Source organism: Rhea pennata, chromosome 20 (genome assembly GCF_028389875.1).
Source record: "Rhea pennata isolate bPtePen1 chromosome 20, bPtePen1.pri, whole genome shotgun sequence".
NCBI lineage: Eukaryota > Metazoa > Chordata > Aves > Rheiformes > Rheidae > Rhea > Rhea pennata.
This window is the reverse complement of record NC_084682.1, coordinates 4292718-4309105: the sequence shown is the minus strand read 5'-3', so window position 1 is coordinate 4309105 and position 16388 is coordinate 4292718. Positions and strand designations below refer to the sequence as shown.

General features: G+C 52.7%; 1 protein-coding gene across 1 annotated transcript; it reads right to left on the bottom strand.

Moving 5' to 3' along the window:
- Positions 1–1977: 1977 nt before the first annotated feature.
- LOC134149400 (multidrug and toxin extrusion protein 2-like) lies at positions 1978–12887 on the bottom strand. The gene is made up of 17 exons (XM_062592486.1): positions 12783–12887; positions 10156–10257; positions 9571–9639; positions 9004–9152; positions 8460–8502; positions 7520–7564; positions 6991–7088; positions 6587–6684; positions 6137–6250; positions 5835–5902; positions 5311–5419; positions 4845–4920; positions 4447–4516; positions 3668–3800; positions 2940–3034; positions 2602–2683; positions 1978–2210 (listed from the first exon to the last, which is right to left on the bottom strand). The coding sequence occupies exons 1-17, from the start codon at positions 12885–12887 to the stop codon at positions 1978–1980; spliced, it is 1689 nt and encodes a 562-aa protein (XP_062448470.1).
- Between the last annotated feature and the right edge of the window lie 3501 nt (positions 12888–16388).

The following is a 16388-nucleotide window of genomic DNA, read 5'->3' as shown; positions in this document are numbered from 1 at the left end:
GTCTATGGTCCCTTTAGCATTTGCAGCCAGGCAGAAAAAGGGCTGCATAAAGAAGCCTGCAACACCCCTGCCCAGCAGCAGCTCTTGCACCCACCTACCTTTCTCCTACTCTGCCGTGGCTCTGCGAGCTGGCGGGCTGAAGGGTTGCTCTCCTCTTCCAGCCGAGATGGAGAATTCATGGGTCCCTGTGCTGTCTCTCGTGAGCTCCTGCCTCCAAGTGCTTCATCTGCAGTGGCTGGGCTGCTGCCCGTCTCAGCCCCTCTCATCACAGCGCACTGTCGGCCAAAACAAGCCAGCCCCATTGGCTCCAGCTGTCGGCCTTGCACAGCATGCACAGCGTCGGGTTTCACCAGGATTGCTCTGCCAGGCCAAATATAGTGTCCTGCTTTAGCCCACCACAGGGCAAAGGAGGCAGGAGAGCACTGCCATGGTGTTTACAGACCTCTCCTGCACAAAGTGGTAGGTGGGCTCTGGTAGGCAGGCTCTGGGGTAATCCACATGACAGATCAAGGCAGATTTCCTCCTCTCTCTAGGCTTCAGTCCCCAAATTAATGGGATTCCAAGCAGGGTACAGACTGCCACAGTTCCCCACAGGAACCAGGTAGACCCCAGTGGGGGGGGGGGGCAAGTCCCCACACCCTTGGGATCCTGGTTAATGGATGTTTCAAGATGATTTACTATGTGTTATTTTTCCTTTTTTATATTCCCAGCCCACAGGTGACCAGCTCCATGGGCCAGGAAATCTGCAGGGTGACTGAGACGGGCAAGGAGTTGCCACGTACAGGCTGTATGTGGTATTCACCTTGAACGGTTGAGGACTGCTAAGATCATAGTGCCAGCAGCCTCACTGCCACTGCGCAGTCACAGGTAAGAACAGAAGCCCAGCAGCCAGCCTGTCCTGGGACAGATCCTGAGGGCCCCCAGGGCTGGATGTTGAGACTGGCAATGCCAGGGGTGTTTGCATTAAGATGTAAGGCATTTCCTTGGCAGCTGTCCCCACGCTCAGACTTTGGTCCAGGGCTGCACAGCTGTGTTTCAAATACTTTCCTGTATGGTTCAGCGATGGAGTGGGAGCAGCCAAAGGGAGGCAGACCTGCTTGTGCTAGAGGAGAGCTGCGTGGTCAGTGAGCCAGGGTAAAACAGGCCACGTTGCTGTAACATGCAGCCAGAATCGGATGCCAGCATCAGGAACTAGTACCAGCGTTTAAGGCTATCTCCCCGTGAAAGCTGGTCACTGCACAGAACCGCTTAGCTGAGGCTTATGCTAGAAACCAAGCATACATCTCCCTTCTAACAGCTCAGCAGTGCTCATGACTGGGGCCATGCTCGCAGCCTATTAACAACAGAGCATTTACTCAGAAAACTTTATTGTATCAAAATCCCCGGTTACAAAAGGGCAAAGAAGAGTTGCTCTAGGCTCTGCCTGCCAAATACAGGGCCAGGAGCCAGCAGCCAACGCGTTGGTGGGAGTCAGCCATTTTCTACCAAACGTGGCCTTGTACTGCAATGCACTGTTGTAGCATTAGCAAGCGGGCTCTGACATGCCAAGATGCTGAGCAGCTCTGTGAGAGAACACACTTCGTGGGCGGCAGGAGCCTCTGCCATTACCAAAGCACATGGTCAAGTGCTCCCTGTGATGAGGAAGCAGGAAGACAGTAGCATAAGGCCTGTCTCCTTCCCTGACCAGCCCTAAGACACACTCTAGCCACTTCACAAGTAGCATCCCCAGGGCAGGGCAGTGGTGGAGAGGGGAGAGCCTCTCATGCGCTTCCTTCCTGGGTGCTGCATCCTCATCTCCTTTAAGAACAGAGCATGTGGGGATAAGACATTTTGATTTAACCAGAAACCGAGTGAAGTGACTCGTAACAAGCTATTGAGGGAGAAATTCCTTCCCTGATCATCATCTTTCTAGGACATTACCATATGCCTTCCTTCTAGGTACAATCACAGTTCCCCGGTGGTATGCTGACACTAGCTCTATCCATTGCCAGTCAGGAGCCGGACCAGCAGGCCTGTGAGCAGGACAGCGATGGCTGCAGCAGCAACCAGGGCCCGGCGGAGGATGAGGGCTCTCCCTACCACAGGAGGAGAAGGGGAGGCAGCAGGCTCCTCCTGTATGATGAGCTGGTGGTCAGGTTGCCTCTCACCTCCCACAACGCTGTCAGGCAAGACCATGATGTCCACAGTGAATGCATCGACAGAGACATTATCTGTGCAACAGAGAGGTGAGTGCTTCAGGAAAGCCAGAAAATCACAGCCTTATACTGCACAAGCACTAGTGACAGTCCTGAGGGTCCCTTCTCAAGGCTCAAGGACACTAGGACATGCAGCAGCAAAGTGGTATATGTTCCCTGTTAACATAGACCGTGGCAGTCCCAGCTCTTCCCTGGAACAGCCGGGGTAGCAACAGGGGACTGGTATCTCGTACCCACTATAACTGAATGCAGCAGAAGTGCCACTGATCTGGGACCAGCTCCAGACACCAGGCTCTTTCTAGCTGTCTGGGCCTGCAGGACAGAACTGCTGCCATGACTGTGAAGGAAAGGAAGGGCTGGGTAGAGAACTTGGGCTCCCTCCCTGTTATCAGGTTTGGTTACATACCCACAGCAGATGTTTTGTTAGCAGTTGTGCCATTGGAGTTCACATCTTCCAGTTGTTTTTCCAGTCCAGCTCGGATTCGAGCCTAAAAACACAGAGAAGAGTTGCTCTCCTTGTAGCAGGGATGTCCTGCCCTGCCAAGAAAACCTCAGCCTCCTTCGTCTACCTTCCCAAAGCAAGCATGCTCGGCACCACGGTGTTCCTGTGCTATATTTAGTAGAGGAACAGATCTTGTTTTGCTTCTATCTCCACTCAAACAGCTACAGGGCTGTAGCATTGTACTGGAACAGGAACTGGTCTAACACCTTTTAAGAGCTACTTGAGGGAGACACAAGTCTTACCTCTTCTGCAGCTTTCTTCCAGTCCATGCGCATGACAAAGGTTGAGAAGGAAAGGGCTTGCAAAGAGATGCAAATGATCATCCCCACCCACAGACCTGCAACACCGAGAGTTACTTTAGTGAGGACTTGAGGAAACCCTGCTTTTGTCACTAACTGCCAAAATGCCCAAGGACTTTGGTGGGGTCAGAACTTTGCTCAGTTTAACTCAGTCTTGATCTGAGAGTTGCCCCTGAGAGGCAGCAAGAGGAAACAGCCCCTGGGTAAGCTCTATGCTGGGAGCAAGCCCTGGATTTACTGGGGCATCTTCGGAACTCTGCCACTGAGTTCACTCACAGCAAGTGCATCAGTTAGCACCAAAGGGAGAGTGCTCCAAGTCTGATGCTAATTACAGTCACAGCAGTCTAAGCCCTTTCCTCTGCAGCTTAATCACACAGGCATGGAAGTGGCAGAAAATTCACAGAGAAGTTGTTTAAGGTGCTGGACTTTTACTTCTGTTCATGCCCTGGAGCTGAGATGCTGCACTCACCCAAATCTCCATTTGATGGGGGCTACTCAGTGCCCACCTCAGCTAAAAAATTCTATGTGCAATACAGCCTTGCCAAACCTGAAGGAGGATCCAAGCACAAGCCCCAGCACTGAGCCTCTGCCCATGGAGTTTGGCCCAGCAGGAGCAGTGCTGGCAGCTTGTACAAAGCCAGACCCCAATGCCAAACAGAGGACAAACATACCTAACACCCCCAGCTTAGCTGCGAACATCAGCGAGATGCCGATGGGTAAGCCGATGGCATAATAGCCAATAGCGTTGGCGATAGCGCCCATCTTCTGCTTCCCTGCGCCCCTCAGCACACCGCCACAGGTTGCCTAAGGAAAGCAGGCAGAGGAATCAACAGGTAAGACAGATTCATCAGGGCTGGTACCACTAGAGGTGCTCATGGTATGGCATAGCCCTGGAAATAGAGGAGTCCACTGTCCCACAGAGCTGAGAGGGACCAAGGCTACATCTTGAAGAACATGGTGTAAAATTCCTCTTGTGTAATCACTGACCTAAGCACATAAAGTGGAGCTATCTGTGGACATAGAGAGGTGTGCCAGCAGACTGTAGGGCCTTCCACATTGCCTGGACCACACTGTCCTAGAACAGGACAGGCAGAAACAGCCTGAAATTATCATCCTATAGGCTGTATGACCACTGCCACTGTGCTGTGGGTACCTGACATCCCTAAAGATCCAGCTGCTTGCTTGTGTTTCTCTGACAAACTAGTAGAAAACTGACGTCAGAAAACTGGCAGGAGGAGGAGAGGAAGAACTGGGTTTTTTTGCAGTAATGCCAACAAGCGGAGGGGGATGTTGAAGTTGAAGCTATGGCTGATGCAAGCAACTGCTTTGACAGTTTTTTCAAGTTGCTTCTCTGTATCATTTTAACAGTTTAAGAGCAAAAGATAGCTCTGCACTCTTCGTGACACCACAACCTGCAGAGAGGAATCGCTTCACATCCTGGAATACTCACTGCTGCTGCATCGAACAAGTGGAATGGAGCAAAGATCATCATCACTTTGGACACCAAGGTAACAATCTCCCTGTTGGGAAAATGTATTGTGCTGGTCAGGCAAAGTAGGGTAGCTTGGCCCAAAGGTTCTCATACATCACCCTTGGCCAGCTGGGGAAGCCTGATGGACCTGCAGCTAGGAGTGCATGCAGTTTAGGTGCCGCCATAGTGTTGTCCTAAAGTCAGCAGCATCCATGCTGTCCAGTGACACAAGGCAGTGGGGAGGAACTTTTGGGGAACATTTGCCGGATGGAGGTTTATGAACTCCACCTATCAGCTGCTTCTGAGCTGTTCCCAGGACATTATATATCAGGAACTCCAAGAAAGTCATTATACTTAAAAGAAAACAGTCAACCCACTTGTCACTAGTGAAGATGTAGCCCACTATATCCTTTAGGACTCCCAGCAATGTTGCAACCACTACAGCAAACACTCCTGAAAGAAAGAGAAATCATCAAACAGCTTGCTTCAGAAAGGAGCAGGACATACTGCCTATCCCAGGCCCAGATCTCAGGGGTTCTATGTTATGAAATTTGGACTTGGCTCACCCCCAAATGTTACTGCAGTAGAAGACAAGTCAGTTTTCCCCATTTCCTCTCCCAATACTCCCTCCACATTCTGGAGTTGGATGACAGAATGCTAAATTGCATTTTCAATATTAAATCCGTTTCACTATGTTCCTACCAGAGAAGAGGAACTGCCAGAGTCCTACCTTCCCCATCTGAGGGTCCAACAAGTGGGTCTTTGCTGCTGGAGGTTTCCCCACCACTGTGAACCTTTGCTGATAACTGTCTTTTATTCCCCTCTGCAGGGGCCTGGGCTGACCTGAGCACAGCAGGGCAGTGATGCAGGAGGTCTTGGCTTGCACTGCATCCCCCGATCCCAAGGCATTGCCCACTCGGACACTCGTGGCCACACTGAAGCCTAATGGCACCTGAGTAGCAGGAGACAACGAGGAGGTGGGTGGCAGCAGAGACTGAAACAGTTTGTCTCTTCCCCGATAGAGAATTAGGGGCAAAGTGTTGTCACTAGCAACCAGTCCCAGGTGACTCTCTTCAGTCACAAGCTATTGCCTGCCCCGTGGGCATAAAGTCTTTTTGGATGCATCAGAGGAGGCTGAAAATGCAATAACCATACCTAGGAACACAATGATGCTAGAGTGAGCATAGTCTAGGTCTCCTCTGAGCAATTATTGGCAAACTGCAGTAAGGGATTTTACATCTGCAGCACACCTCTGCATGTGCAGCTGCACAGCAGACCAGAGAGTCGTCATCAGCCTGGTACCAGGTTCTGCACCCCACCCCTGCTTCCCCCCGAGCCAGTCCCAGCTTGATACACCCAGCCCTTACCATGTATGCTGCACAGGAGAGCTCGTAGATCACAGACTGTGCACCCAGCTCCACAACGCTGAGCAGCCCTGGAAGAGATTTAGCACTTCATTAGGTCAGAATTAAAACTCCTTTGCTGGTGTGGAGGCAGCAGCTATAGGGCTCCCATCTAAGGGATGGGGCATCCTGCTGAACCAGTCCTGCATGCAAGGGGGCTGCTGGCAGGAGGTGCTTCAGAGGCACAGCAGAGAGCCAGCCACGAAGGCAGTCATGATTGGAAGATGCTCTGTTGAGTCAGAGGAAGGAAGAAGATTTGAACTCACCTGCCAGGAAGCTCCCGATCTCAAAGGTCCACCACTCAATACACATCATGAGCATGCTGGGCACAGCCAGATGGATAAAGGAACCCCAGTCCTGGAGGCAGGCCTTGGTCCAGCCTGCAACAAGGAGGTGAAGCAGAATGAATGTACTCTCCCCATCTTCCCCAGAAGGGGAGACACAAGCTCTTCTGGACACTCTCTGAGGACAGCAGCCACAAACCACAGCTCCCAGAACATCAGTCTAGTCTTCCCATATTGCAGTGTGTTCCTGAGCCAGGGCAAAGAGAACGGACTTGGGGTTACAGTCATCAGCTGAAGCTCAGGGCTACAGTCTCTCCACACATTGAGGGGATTATAATCCCTGTATCAGACCTACAGCTTGAGTCTTGGTGACTGTGTCAAATCCCAGAGCCAGGCAGCAGTATTTTAAAAGGATTAAGCTATGAACAGTACCTCCCCAGGTCTCCACATGGATCTTCTTCCACCACACATAAAGGAAGAGGAGAATGGCCTGCGTGTACTGAGAAATAGTGTTGGCCCAGGCAGAGCCCCTGGGGAGAAACATGGGCAGGTTACAAATTACATCCTTCCCAACGTCGACTCCAACAGAATGAGACCTAGCAGGACCCATAGGAGCCTTGTGGCAGCTGTGGGAAAGAGGCAGATGCACAAGACTTTGATGCCTCCTGGATCATGAGCCAGGCCTGCACATGCAAGTCTTCCCCCAACCTTTTCTTTCCAAGCTGGTTGGCTGGGAGCAGAGTGCTGCAGAAGTGGGCACCCAGTGTACCCTCCCACAGCCCTGAGCAAACCCCTTCACCTACGGAGAGGCTGCCACCACCTCTGCTGACACTTACACCATGCCCAGCTTCAGTGCATACAGAAAGATGGCGTTCATGGCCACGTTGAGGATGTTGGCTGCAATACCCGTAATCACTTGAGGCAAAATGATCGCCTGGAAGCCAAAGACAGACTTTGGAGTTTGCTTTCCCAGCACTGCCCAAACCCACAGCCATCACAGACCCTTGCCATCATCCAGTGAACTCTGGGGAGATGATTTGCAATGCCCAAGGAGAAAGCCAAAAGGATGGGTGCTGTTCCAGGTGAATTAGGATTGCATTAGACAGGCAGAAGCAGCATGCTGGGCTCGAGCTGGATCAATCAACTCAGTGCAGAGAATTGGGAGGTAGCAATGGGGAGATTGTAGCAACCCAGGCCTGGTTCCCATGGCTTCTCCCTGTTCTGCAGGGCTGGCTGAAGACTATAGATCAGAGGTTTCTCAGCCCAGCACTTTCCAAGACAGAGTAAACTTAGATCACCAACCTTATCTATGTTCCTAGGAATACCTTTAATCTGTGGCCCTGAGCCCAGTTAGTTACACAATACCTGATTTTGTAAATATCTTGTCTGCAGCTGGTACAGAAACGCTGCCTGCAAAAGTAAGGATTCATTTCATCAGCACTGCCGCACACTACCCAGGCAGTCCGGAAACCCTCCCCACCACCCGCACAACAGAGAGGAAGCCTGGTGCTTCTATGGTTCAACAGCCAGCTGCAATTTAACACTCATGGATAAATCCTTTCCTCAGCTCCTCTCCCCACCTTGTCAGGATGCCACAGCCAGGTATGTTGCAACAATACATGCATCCTGTGGTCTGTTTTAAGCTCAGTGGCTGCTGGCACTGCTGCACCCCAAGCCAGGAGTAACAAAAGGCAAACCACAAAGCAGCTTCCTTTGCTGGGCCCTGAGGAGAATCTCTGACTTGCAGAGCAGCAACCTCCCTCCCTTTGGCTGGATACTAACCCTCTCCATTCCCACCAGGATGAGAGATCAGTCTCCAAACTGCAGATCTCCCAAGCTTCCACATCACCATGAGAGAGCCTATAGACCTTGGAAGAAAGCAATAACCTACGGATACATGTTTTCTAGGGGTACTGCTCCCTGTTTTAGAGGAATCTCTTCAGAAAGACAGAGTAACTAGGCAAGAACCAGGTGACTACGAGTGTGTGCTAACAGCAACCTGCAGCCTTTATCTCTGAGCTAAGAGCAAGCCATGAAGGCCCTGGTTCCAATGTCTGCAGATGGTTACTTATTGTGCAGAGATGTGGCCTGCAGTAAAAGCCTTTGCCCAGTAAGATGAAAGAGTGCATGTTTGCTAGTCCAACAGACGCTGGCCAGTGCACATCTGTTAAGGCCTGAGATCAAGGGACCCATTGTAAAACCCTAAATCATATTGCCCTGTGATCCACAGAGCAAAGACCCTCCCTCTTTCCCCCAAACGTTGCTGAGGGATATAGAGCTTGTAATAGCTTTAGCAGCAACTTACAGGAAGAGCTGGGATAAAGATCATCACGTAGAGCTGTGTTAACCTGGAAAGAGAGTTGTTGGCCCAGTTAATGATACAGGAAAGCAAAAGCCAAACCAAAGCCAAACCAAGCAAGGTTGCACTGTAATTCTGCAGGGCCTTGACTTCAGCACTATGCAGCAACCCAGCTTCAGCCAAATTCCAGTCCAGAAGGGCTAGAAGAGATAATGCAGCCATTGCCAACCTTATCTGTAGCAAGCTTGAATGGCGATGCACAATCCCTGCAGTCCTCTTTCTTGCTACAGAGTACCCAGACAGAGGCACCAGCAATGCCTCAACTCCCAGATACGCTGGCCTGGGGACCCTAAAGGTTCCCAGAGAAGGTTCAGGGGTCTCTAGGCCCATAATCTTGGTTTCTAATGGCCCTGTTGGCAAGCAAGATCCCAGAGTTCACCCTCCCAGAGCCTTGGAAAGGCCTGTCTGAACTGGAGTCTTCAGAGTCTGGAGGGCTGACACCTGACACACTGCAGACCAGAGAGGGGTCAGACCTGATCTCACCCCTGACCTGGAGACCTCAGGGTCCTGTCGGATGAGCAGGAGGATCTGCTCAGTGTTGATGAAGATTGCCCAGCAAGGGAAGCAGCACAGCAGCAGGATGAGGATCCCTCGCTGCAGGATGATGCCCACTTCCTTCAAGTTCTTGCCACCATACGTCTGAGTGGAGAAACATCACCAAGGTGAGAGTTAAGGTTAGGGAGAAAGGAGATGGGCAGATGCTCCAGTCTAGAGGCAGTGACAGACTGATTAAATGTAGTTTCTTCCCCCATTCCCTGCAGTAGCTAGTACTGGGCTGGTTCGATTTAACTGGACCTCAGCTGGGATGCACATCCCTTTGCTACCCAGGCATGACTCAGTGCTCCTTGGCGAGTCTGGCTCAGCCCTCTCCCTTTCTAGTCTGTGCCCCTCCTATCCTACATGGGGAGGGCAGGCTCTGAACAGGGTGTTTGGAACCCCCGGCTGGCTGGAAGCTGCTGTCCTCCCACCTTCTGTGCCCAGATTACCCTGCACAGGAGGTGAGACACCACCATATTAAGCCCTCACCAGGCACAAAACAGAAGGAGCAGCTACTGACCTGGGACATCAGTGTATCACATGCTGAGGCTAAACCAGAACCAATGGAGATGCCTGTCACGTTGATAACCTGGAAGAGAGAGGTAACTTGGGCTGTGAGGGAGGGTCACAGGGGATCTGGTCCAAAGCACTGTGCCCCTCCCAGCTGGGTGGGGAGACAGTTCTGCTGTGAGTGTTTGGGAAGTTTCCAGACCTTCTCTACTTCTCAGAATAACACATAAATGTTATCCAAATAGCCTCTTCCCTCTTTTGCTGTGGGAAAGGATCCTCCAGCAAAGGCCAAATATCTAAAAGGCCACTATTCCTAGCCACAGATGCATGCCTAGGTCTGGCAGGTCCGAAGAGCTGGGTCACAGGCTCAAGCTCAGCTGCTGCCCTTACACTGGTGCAATCATTTACTGCTCAGTCCCATACCTCCTGGCTGCACTCTGGGCAGAAGCTATTTGGTAGATGCAGTGTTAGTGTTGCATCAGACTGCTTAAACATGAGGTTCTCAGGTAAGCATTCCTCCAAGATTATTTATTAATTTTTGAGGGGAGCACACAATTTGCATGCTTTAAATCAGAGAAGAAAATGTAATACTTACAGATACAGCCAGTGTCACAGCATCCAGCTCAGCTTTGCCCAGATGGCCGCAGAATATGGAGCTGACCACACTGATCAGGAAACCCAGCAACTGGGCTACAAACTAGGATGGAAGGAGGAAAGCATGAGGTAAGCTCCGATTGCAGCTTGACAAACACCACCTCGCCCGGGGAGTTGGACTGTGAACAGTCCAAGTTTCCTGGTGTTACAGCAGTGACTTGAGGCCAGGGCTCTGCTGTCCTAAGAACTGGTCCCTGTAGCAACAGGCACTCCCTGTCTGCCTGCCCCTTTGCAGCAAATGCTAGGCCTCTCAGATGCTCCAGGTGGCTTTCTTTGTCTCCTAAAGCTGTCCGCAGCCTACCCTGTGGAATTTAGGCATTACACAGTCAATCTGCTAGATGACTTTGTTTTACATGCGGTTTAACAGGTCCCCTCAAAATCCTCTTTTCTAGTAAGAAAGCAGAGTAGAGCGCACAAAACCCAACATTCTTTTACACGTATCCAAGTTATTGCTGTGCTAAGGGGAAAACTCTTCTCCCCAAACTACATTGTCCTCTCCTCCTGGACAAATGCTAAGTCCAGCTTGCTTGTGCCTTGCCAGGGGCTACAGAAAGGGATAAAGATACTGTAGTGGAGATTGCACTCAAGACCTTTTTTTTTTCCCTTGGCAAGAGGGCAGCCCATCTGCAGGTATCCAAGGCACAGGGTTGTGGCAAAGCAAGAACCAGTCAGTAGGAGCTAGAGGTGTTTATACCCTGCTGACTAGTGGGCATAGCCAGGAACTATGCCCAGCGTTTGCTCATGCTACTTTCCTTTCAGCATTTTGCAAGCTGGGAGTCCACAGCTGCTGGAGAACCAACTGCTGAGGGGTCTGAAGAAGAGCAGAACAAAGCCTACTCCTCCCACTGCTGCCTGCCGATGCCATCCTCCTCTCGGGCCGGGCACGTTCAGCTGTCTGTAAGTAATCCCCACAGGAGGGACCAAACCTCCACGGTTGTTCCAACACACTCCAGCATGGAATTGTCACAAAATGAGCATTAACTGATGATAGCTACACCTGGAAGGCAGCCTTAGGTTTGGTTTTGAGGTTATCTGGGCATACAGAGAAGTATACTGAACCAAATGTAGAACCACTGTGGGGACTGAGCTGGGGCTGAGGTACTCAGCTATGGAAAGAGAAACCAGACTTTACTTCCTCTGCTGTCTGATCACGGCAGGTTAGTGCTCTGATGTCAGAGAGGAGGTCTCAGAAAAGTTCTTCAGTTGGTACTTATTTACCGGGTGGAGAACATGCAGGTCACAAAACTTAATGTTTGATGGATTTAGACCAGGGCCCACTTCTGATTGTGGCGGTGCATATTTCACTGGACTGCAGAAGCCCCTGCACCGAGGTGGAGCCTGGATGTGCTCAGTGCTGTGCTGTCAGTCCCTGGCTACAGAGATGGGAAACGGGAAGGGCTTAGAATCACAGAACTGGCAAGGTGGGAAGGGACCTCTGGAGATCATCTAGTCCAACCCCCTTGCTCAAGCAGGGTTACCTAGAGCATGTTAGACAGGGTTGCAGCAACAAGAACCCCCTGGGGACCTTTAGATCTTCAGTCTAACGCTCTTCTAGCTGAGCTATTTCAGCCCCCAATGCTGTCTTCATGCAGATGAACCTCCATCCACAAAGGATTTGAGGAGAGCTCGCCTTAGGGTACCTTAGCATTCAGCATCTTTTGGGAGGCCTGCCCAAAGAGCAGGTGTCAACCACAGTGACTTGCCTAAGGTCACATGAGAGTAACATGGCAGAGCCAGGGGCTGCAGCCAGGTTTTGCTGAGCAATTTAAACAGCTTAACCCCAACCCACTGCTCTTCTTCTAAAGCCACGTTCACAGGTCCTGCCAGAGCAGATGTTGGCTCAATGGATTAAGCTGAACAGCAACAGGAATTCCTGTGACAAAGAATAAACATGCGAGTGATAATTAAGGAACGATTGCACATTAATTCTAGATGGGCCTTAAGCAAATTAGCTGGCAGGTAGAGACAAGAACAAAGGCGTTCTGGAAGAGGAGGGAGCTGAGACAGCACGGACTGCAAGGGTAGGAGCAACCTCAGGGCCTCGGAGCCGTTTAGGTTATTAAGGAAGAAAAACACCTCTCTGGCGTTTTCCCCACGCGAAAGCCGCAGGGAGGCTGGATGGGGAAAAAAGAGCGGCGTTTGAGTGTGGTGTAGCGCGGGCCGGCAGGCAGGACTGCCCCGAAAGCTGCCGCCTCCCGGGCCCTGCCGGTGTGACCCCCGGGGGCCGCGGCGCTTCGCCTCACCGCGCCCGGCCGTTACCCCCGCGCGCGGCGACCGTTACCCCCGCGCGCGCCCGGCCGTTACCCCCCGCCCCCCCCGCGCGCGGCGACCGTTACCCCCGCGCGCGCCCGGCCGTTACCCGCGCGCGCCCGTCAGGGAGGCGACCTTTGCCGGGGCAGGGATGGCGCCGTCCCATCGGGACAGCTCCCGGCGCCCCGCGGCCGGCCCCGGTTTCACACAGCGCCACCCTCCCGCCGCATCCCACGTTCCCCCTCTTGCCCTCCCCACCGCGGTGAGGGGACCGGCGCCGCGGCCCGCCCCCCGCCGCCGCCGAGCCCCGGCTCTCACCACGGGCCCCGCCAGCCGCGCCAGCTCGCGGCTCTCCCGCCGGGCGCCCGCGGGCAGGAGGCGCCGGGCGCCCCGCAGGCACCGCGCCAGCACCGCCGCCGCCATGGGCCACGCCGCCGCCACGGCCGCCGCCGCCGCCCGCCTTATGGGCACGGCCGGGGCCGCCCCGCCGCCTCCCCGCCCCCGGCGGCCGGGCTGGGGCCGCGGGGCTGCCGCCTGCAGGGGAGCCGGGCCGGGCTGGGCCGGCATGGCGCGGGGGGCGAGGGGCAGGGCCACCCCATGCGTTGGCTGGGGGCTGAGGAGCCTCCGTGTGGGGCCAGGACTAGGGCTTGTCCCCATCCAAAGCTGTGACTCTCGGGGACACCTCCACGCGGGGCCAGGGTCCGGGACCTCCAGGCATTAGCTGGGTGTTGCAGGGTGGGGGGATGTCAGGGGCTGGGAACCCCTCCCCACACGTGCTGGCGAGGGATGGGGACCCGCGGGTGCTGGTGCGGGCTGAGTCCCCCTGCACAGGGGCCAGGGCTCTGGGCTCTGCAGGGGTGCCGTGTCTGCAGGCCATGCAGAGGAGGATGAAGGTTCCCCTGCCAAAGTTTACTGGTCAAAGGCAGCTTCTCCAAGCATCCCCCAGGGCCAAGGGGCCCTCTCCTCTGCTATAGGCATTACAACGGTGTGGGCAGCTGGCTCTGGGCTGCTTCCACCATCCATCCCCAGGGACGCACCATGAACGGCCCCCAAGGGCCAGGGCAACCTCGGGCTCCCCTCCACCCTGAGCCAAGGATCACCCTCTGAACAGGGGTTCTCCTATTCAGAGGAGAACATCATCTCCTCATCTTCTCTCCCTGGAGGCAAAGGGCAGGTTGGGGCTGAACCGCCTCACCCTAGCAGGGCTGCAAAGGGCTGAAGGGAGGCTGCAGAAGGTCTGCCACCACCTCTGGGCCAGGCCGCCTGTGTCCATGTTTGTCCAGAACCTGACGAGAAGAGGCCACGTGGGAGCTTGGGTTGTTACGGGAGTGAAATCCTACCTAAGTGGTAAGTGCAGGTGCTTGTAACCGTGTTCTCGTAACCAAATCTATTTCTAATGCATGGAAAATTACAGTGGAAAGCAAGGTTTGGTTTTACAGCTGCTTAAATGATGCCTTGGTGTCCCACAGGAGTGATGTCACTGCTCAGGAATGTAAACCCTCTTTAATACTTCACTTACACTCTTGCCCCTTTGGATATAAAATGATGTCAAGAACAATTGCGTAGTAGCAGTGGTGAGGCATATCTGCTCTGATTTTATGCGTTTTGATGAAATCAAGGTGTCTCATGACACAAGTGTCTGTGCTGCAGTCTGGTCCTTGAGTTCTTGCTCATTTTGGTAGTAATCAAGGGGAAAACAGCATCTTGCAAAATTCACCTGAAGCTATTTCTTCAAGGAATTCACATTTCACAGTGAAGCCAGACAATTTCATTCACAGATCACCAAAACCTTTTCATAAATGGGGTAAAAAAACAATGTAAAGCTGGGAAGCTCCATTAACGGTTTGGGAGCATATTTTAACTTTGGAACACTTTCCTCTTCTTTAGGGGGCATTCACATCACATCTCCATGAGCCACCCTAGAGGTGGGTCACCTGAACCACCTAGGTTTGTTTGCTTCGCAGCTGCCACAGGCTGAGTTCAGGTAAATATGTACCCCATCCTCCCTCATCAGAGCACACTGATATTGCTCTTTCCCAGTGGTGGAAAGGACCTTGGCTGCAGGGGACTGTCCCCTCTCCGGTCTGGCCCCTAAGGGACAAAGTCACTTGCAGAATGGAAACACTCTGGGCCAATGTTTTCAGACACAGACACTTCAAGTCAGACATATTAATGTTTCAGACACTTGAGGCCTTTCTGGCTCTAAGTGCTCAGCACTTGCACCATCTAGTGCACTCAGATGCAGATGGGACTGCTCAGCACCACTGAAAAGAAAGGCTGAATAGAAATTTTCATGACAAGTTAGACAGGCAGCGCACAAATCTCAGCTACAGCTTCTGAGGGGGTAAAATAGACTGCAGAAAACGAGGCTGATGTCACCTCAGTCTTGTGCTAGGCAAGAGGCGGCAGGACTCCAGCAGCTCACTGGAGTTTGATCCTAACAGCACAGGACCAAAACAGCTGGGGCTGCGCCTTCCTGCTGTGATCCTTCCCTTCCCTCTGCTGCTTGCCCAGGTGCGGCCGGCAGAGCAGCAGGACGGTGTGGTGCGTGTCCAGGAGTTTATGCTGCTGACGGGGTGGCACACCGTTGGCAGCTCTGACGAAATGGAAGTTGTTAGTGGTGAGAGAGGTGCGTCCTATCTGGTCGTCTGGCTGCTGTCACCTGCCCGGCTGCGTGATGGCCAGAGGGTTCCTGTGGCCACTGTTATCTCACAGAGAGGCAGGAAGAGAAATGATAAGGCTCAGACTGGTGCCATTCATGGTCCTCAACAAGCAGCACAAGTGTGAATCCCTTTGAAGTTTACTTGTGATCCTGCTGAGATCAATGCCCTGGCTTGGCAAAGAGGAGGGAGAGAATCAGTCTGAAACTCAGGGAAAAGGACTTTGGAAAGAATAAAAATCAGGCTTTGAGGCTTAGGGGAGAAACTTTACCTTCCATTCCCAGGAGCCAAATGCTGGAACTGGCCCCTGGAGATGGAAACATACACAGACAGACTGTGATTGAAAACCCTTTTCTTGTAGGGTTTTGTTGCTGCTGTCTGAAGTCAAATGATTTGCTTTCAGGGGGGCTATTTTGGGTGTCCATGGTCACATGTGGCTCTCAGTCCTGCAGGGAAATCTTGCTGGGAGGCAGCACAGGCCCCCCAGGACCAGATATGATGAATGGGCATGGATATCCTGAGATCCCGCTGCAGAGCGGGGATGTTTCGTTGCAGACACGACAGAGCTGGCAGTGCTTCAGCCTTCCCATTCTTGGACAAGTCCTGGAGCTGCCAAGGGGGATGTGAATCAGTGTGAGCTTGCACAGGGTGCAGGCACATCTGCTCCTTCCCTCCTGTGATAGGGGCAGGGAGCTTGGCAGCTGCCCTGCAAGATTCAGCAGGGCTCATCCATTAGAGCCCCCCCAGCCAGATGAGGAGGGTCAAAGGTACTGCTAGCCTTGAACCAAGCTGCCCTTGTCCGTCCGGATGTTAACTGTATTGCAACATCAGTTAGAAGAATTTGAAGGGTCAAATTCCTCTGGAGCACAACATCATTGAACTCCGTAGGTTAGACCTCCAATGAATTTGGAACAGTGTTTTGGAAGCCTGGTACCTTAACACAGACCTGTTTAAAGGAGTTAATGTATGACTGGCTATAAACCATCTGGAGCACACAGATGGCCTGCCCTGATGAAGCTGGTTTCAACAGCTGGGACCCAGTGCAGTTCTCAGTGGTGCTGATGAAAATCCAGAAGAAAGCAGCTGAAGGGAGAGCAATTGCATTTGCTTGCATCATCAGGAGAGCAGGATTAGGCCTTTTCTCTGCAGATTCCCAGTAGGATGGCTGTCCAGAGCTTTTGCTAGATATGTGTGTCCATATTCTGAAATGCAGCCAACATCATGTTACTAAAATAAAACCCATAAATGTACCATGTCTGGAACC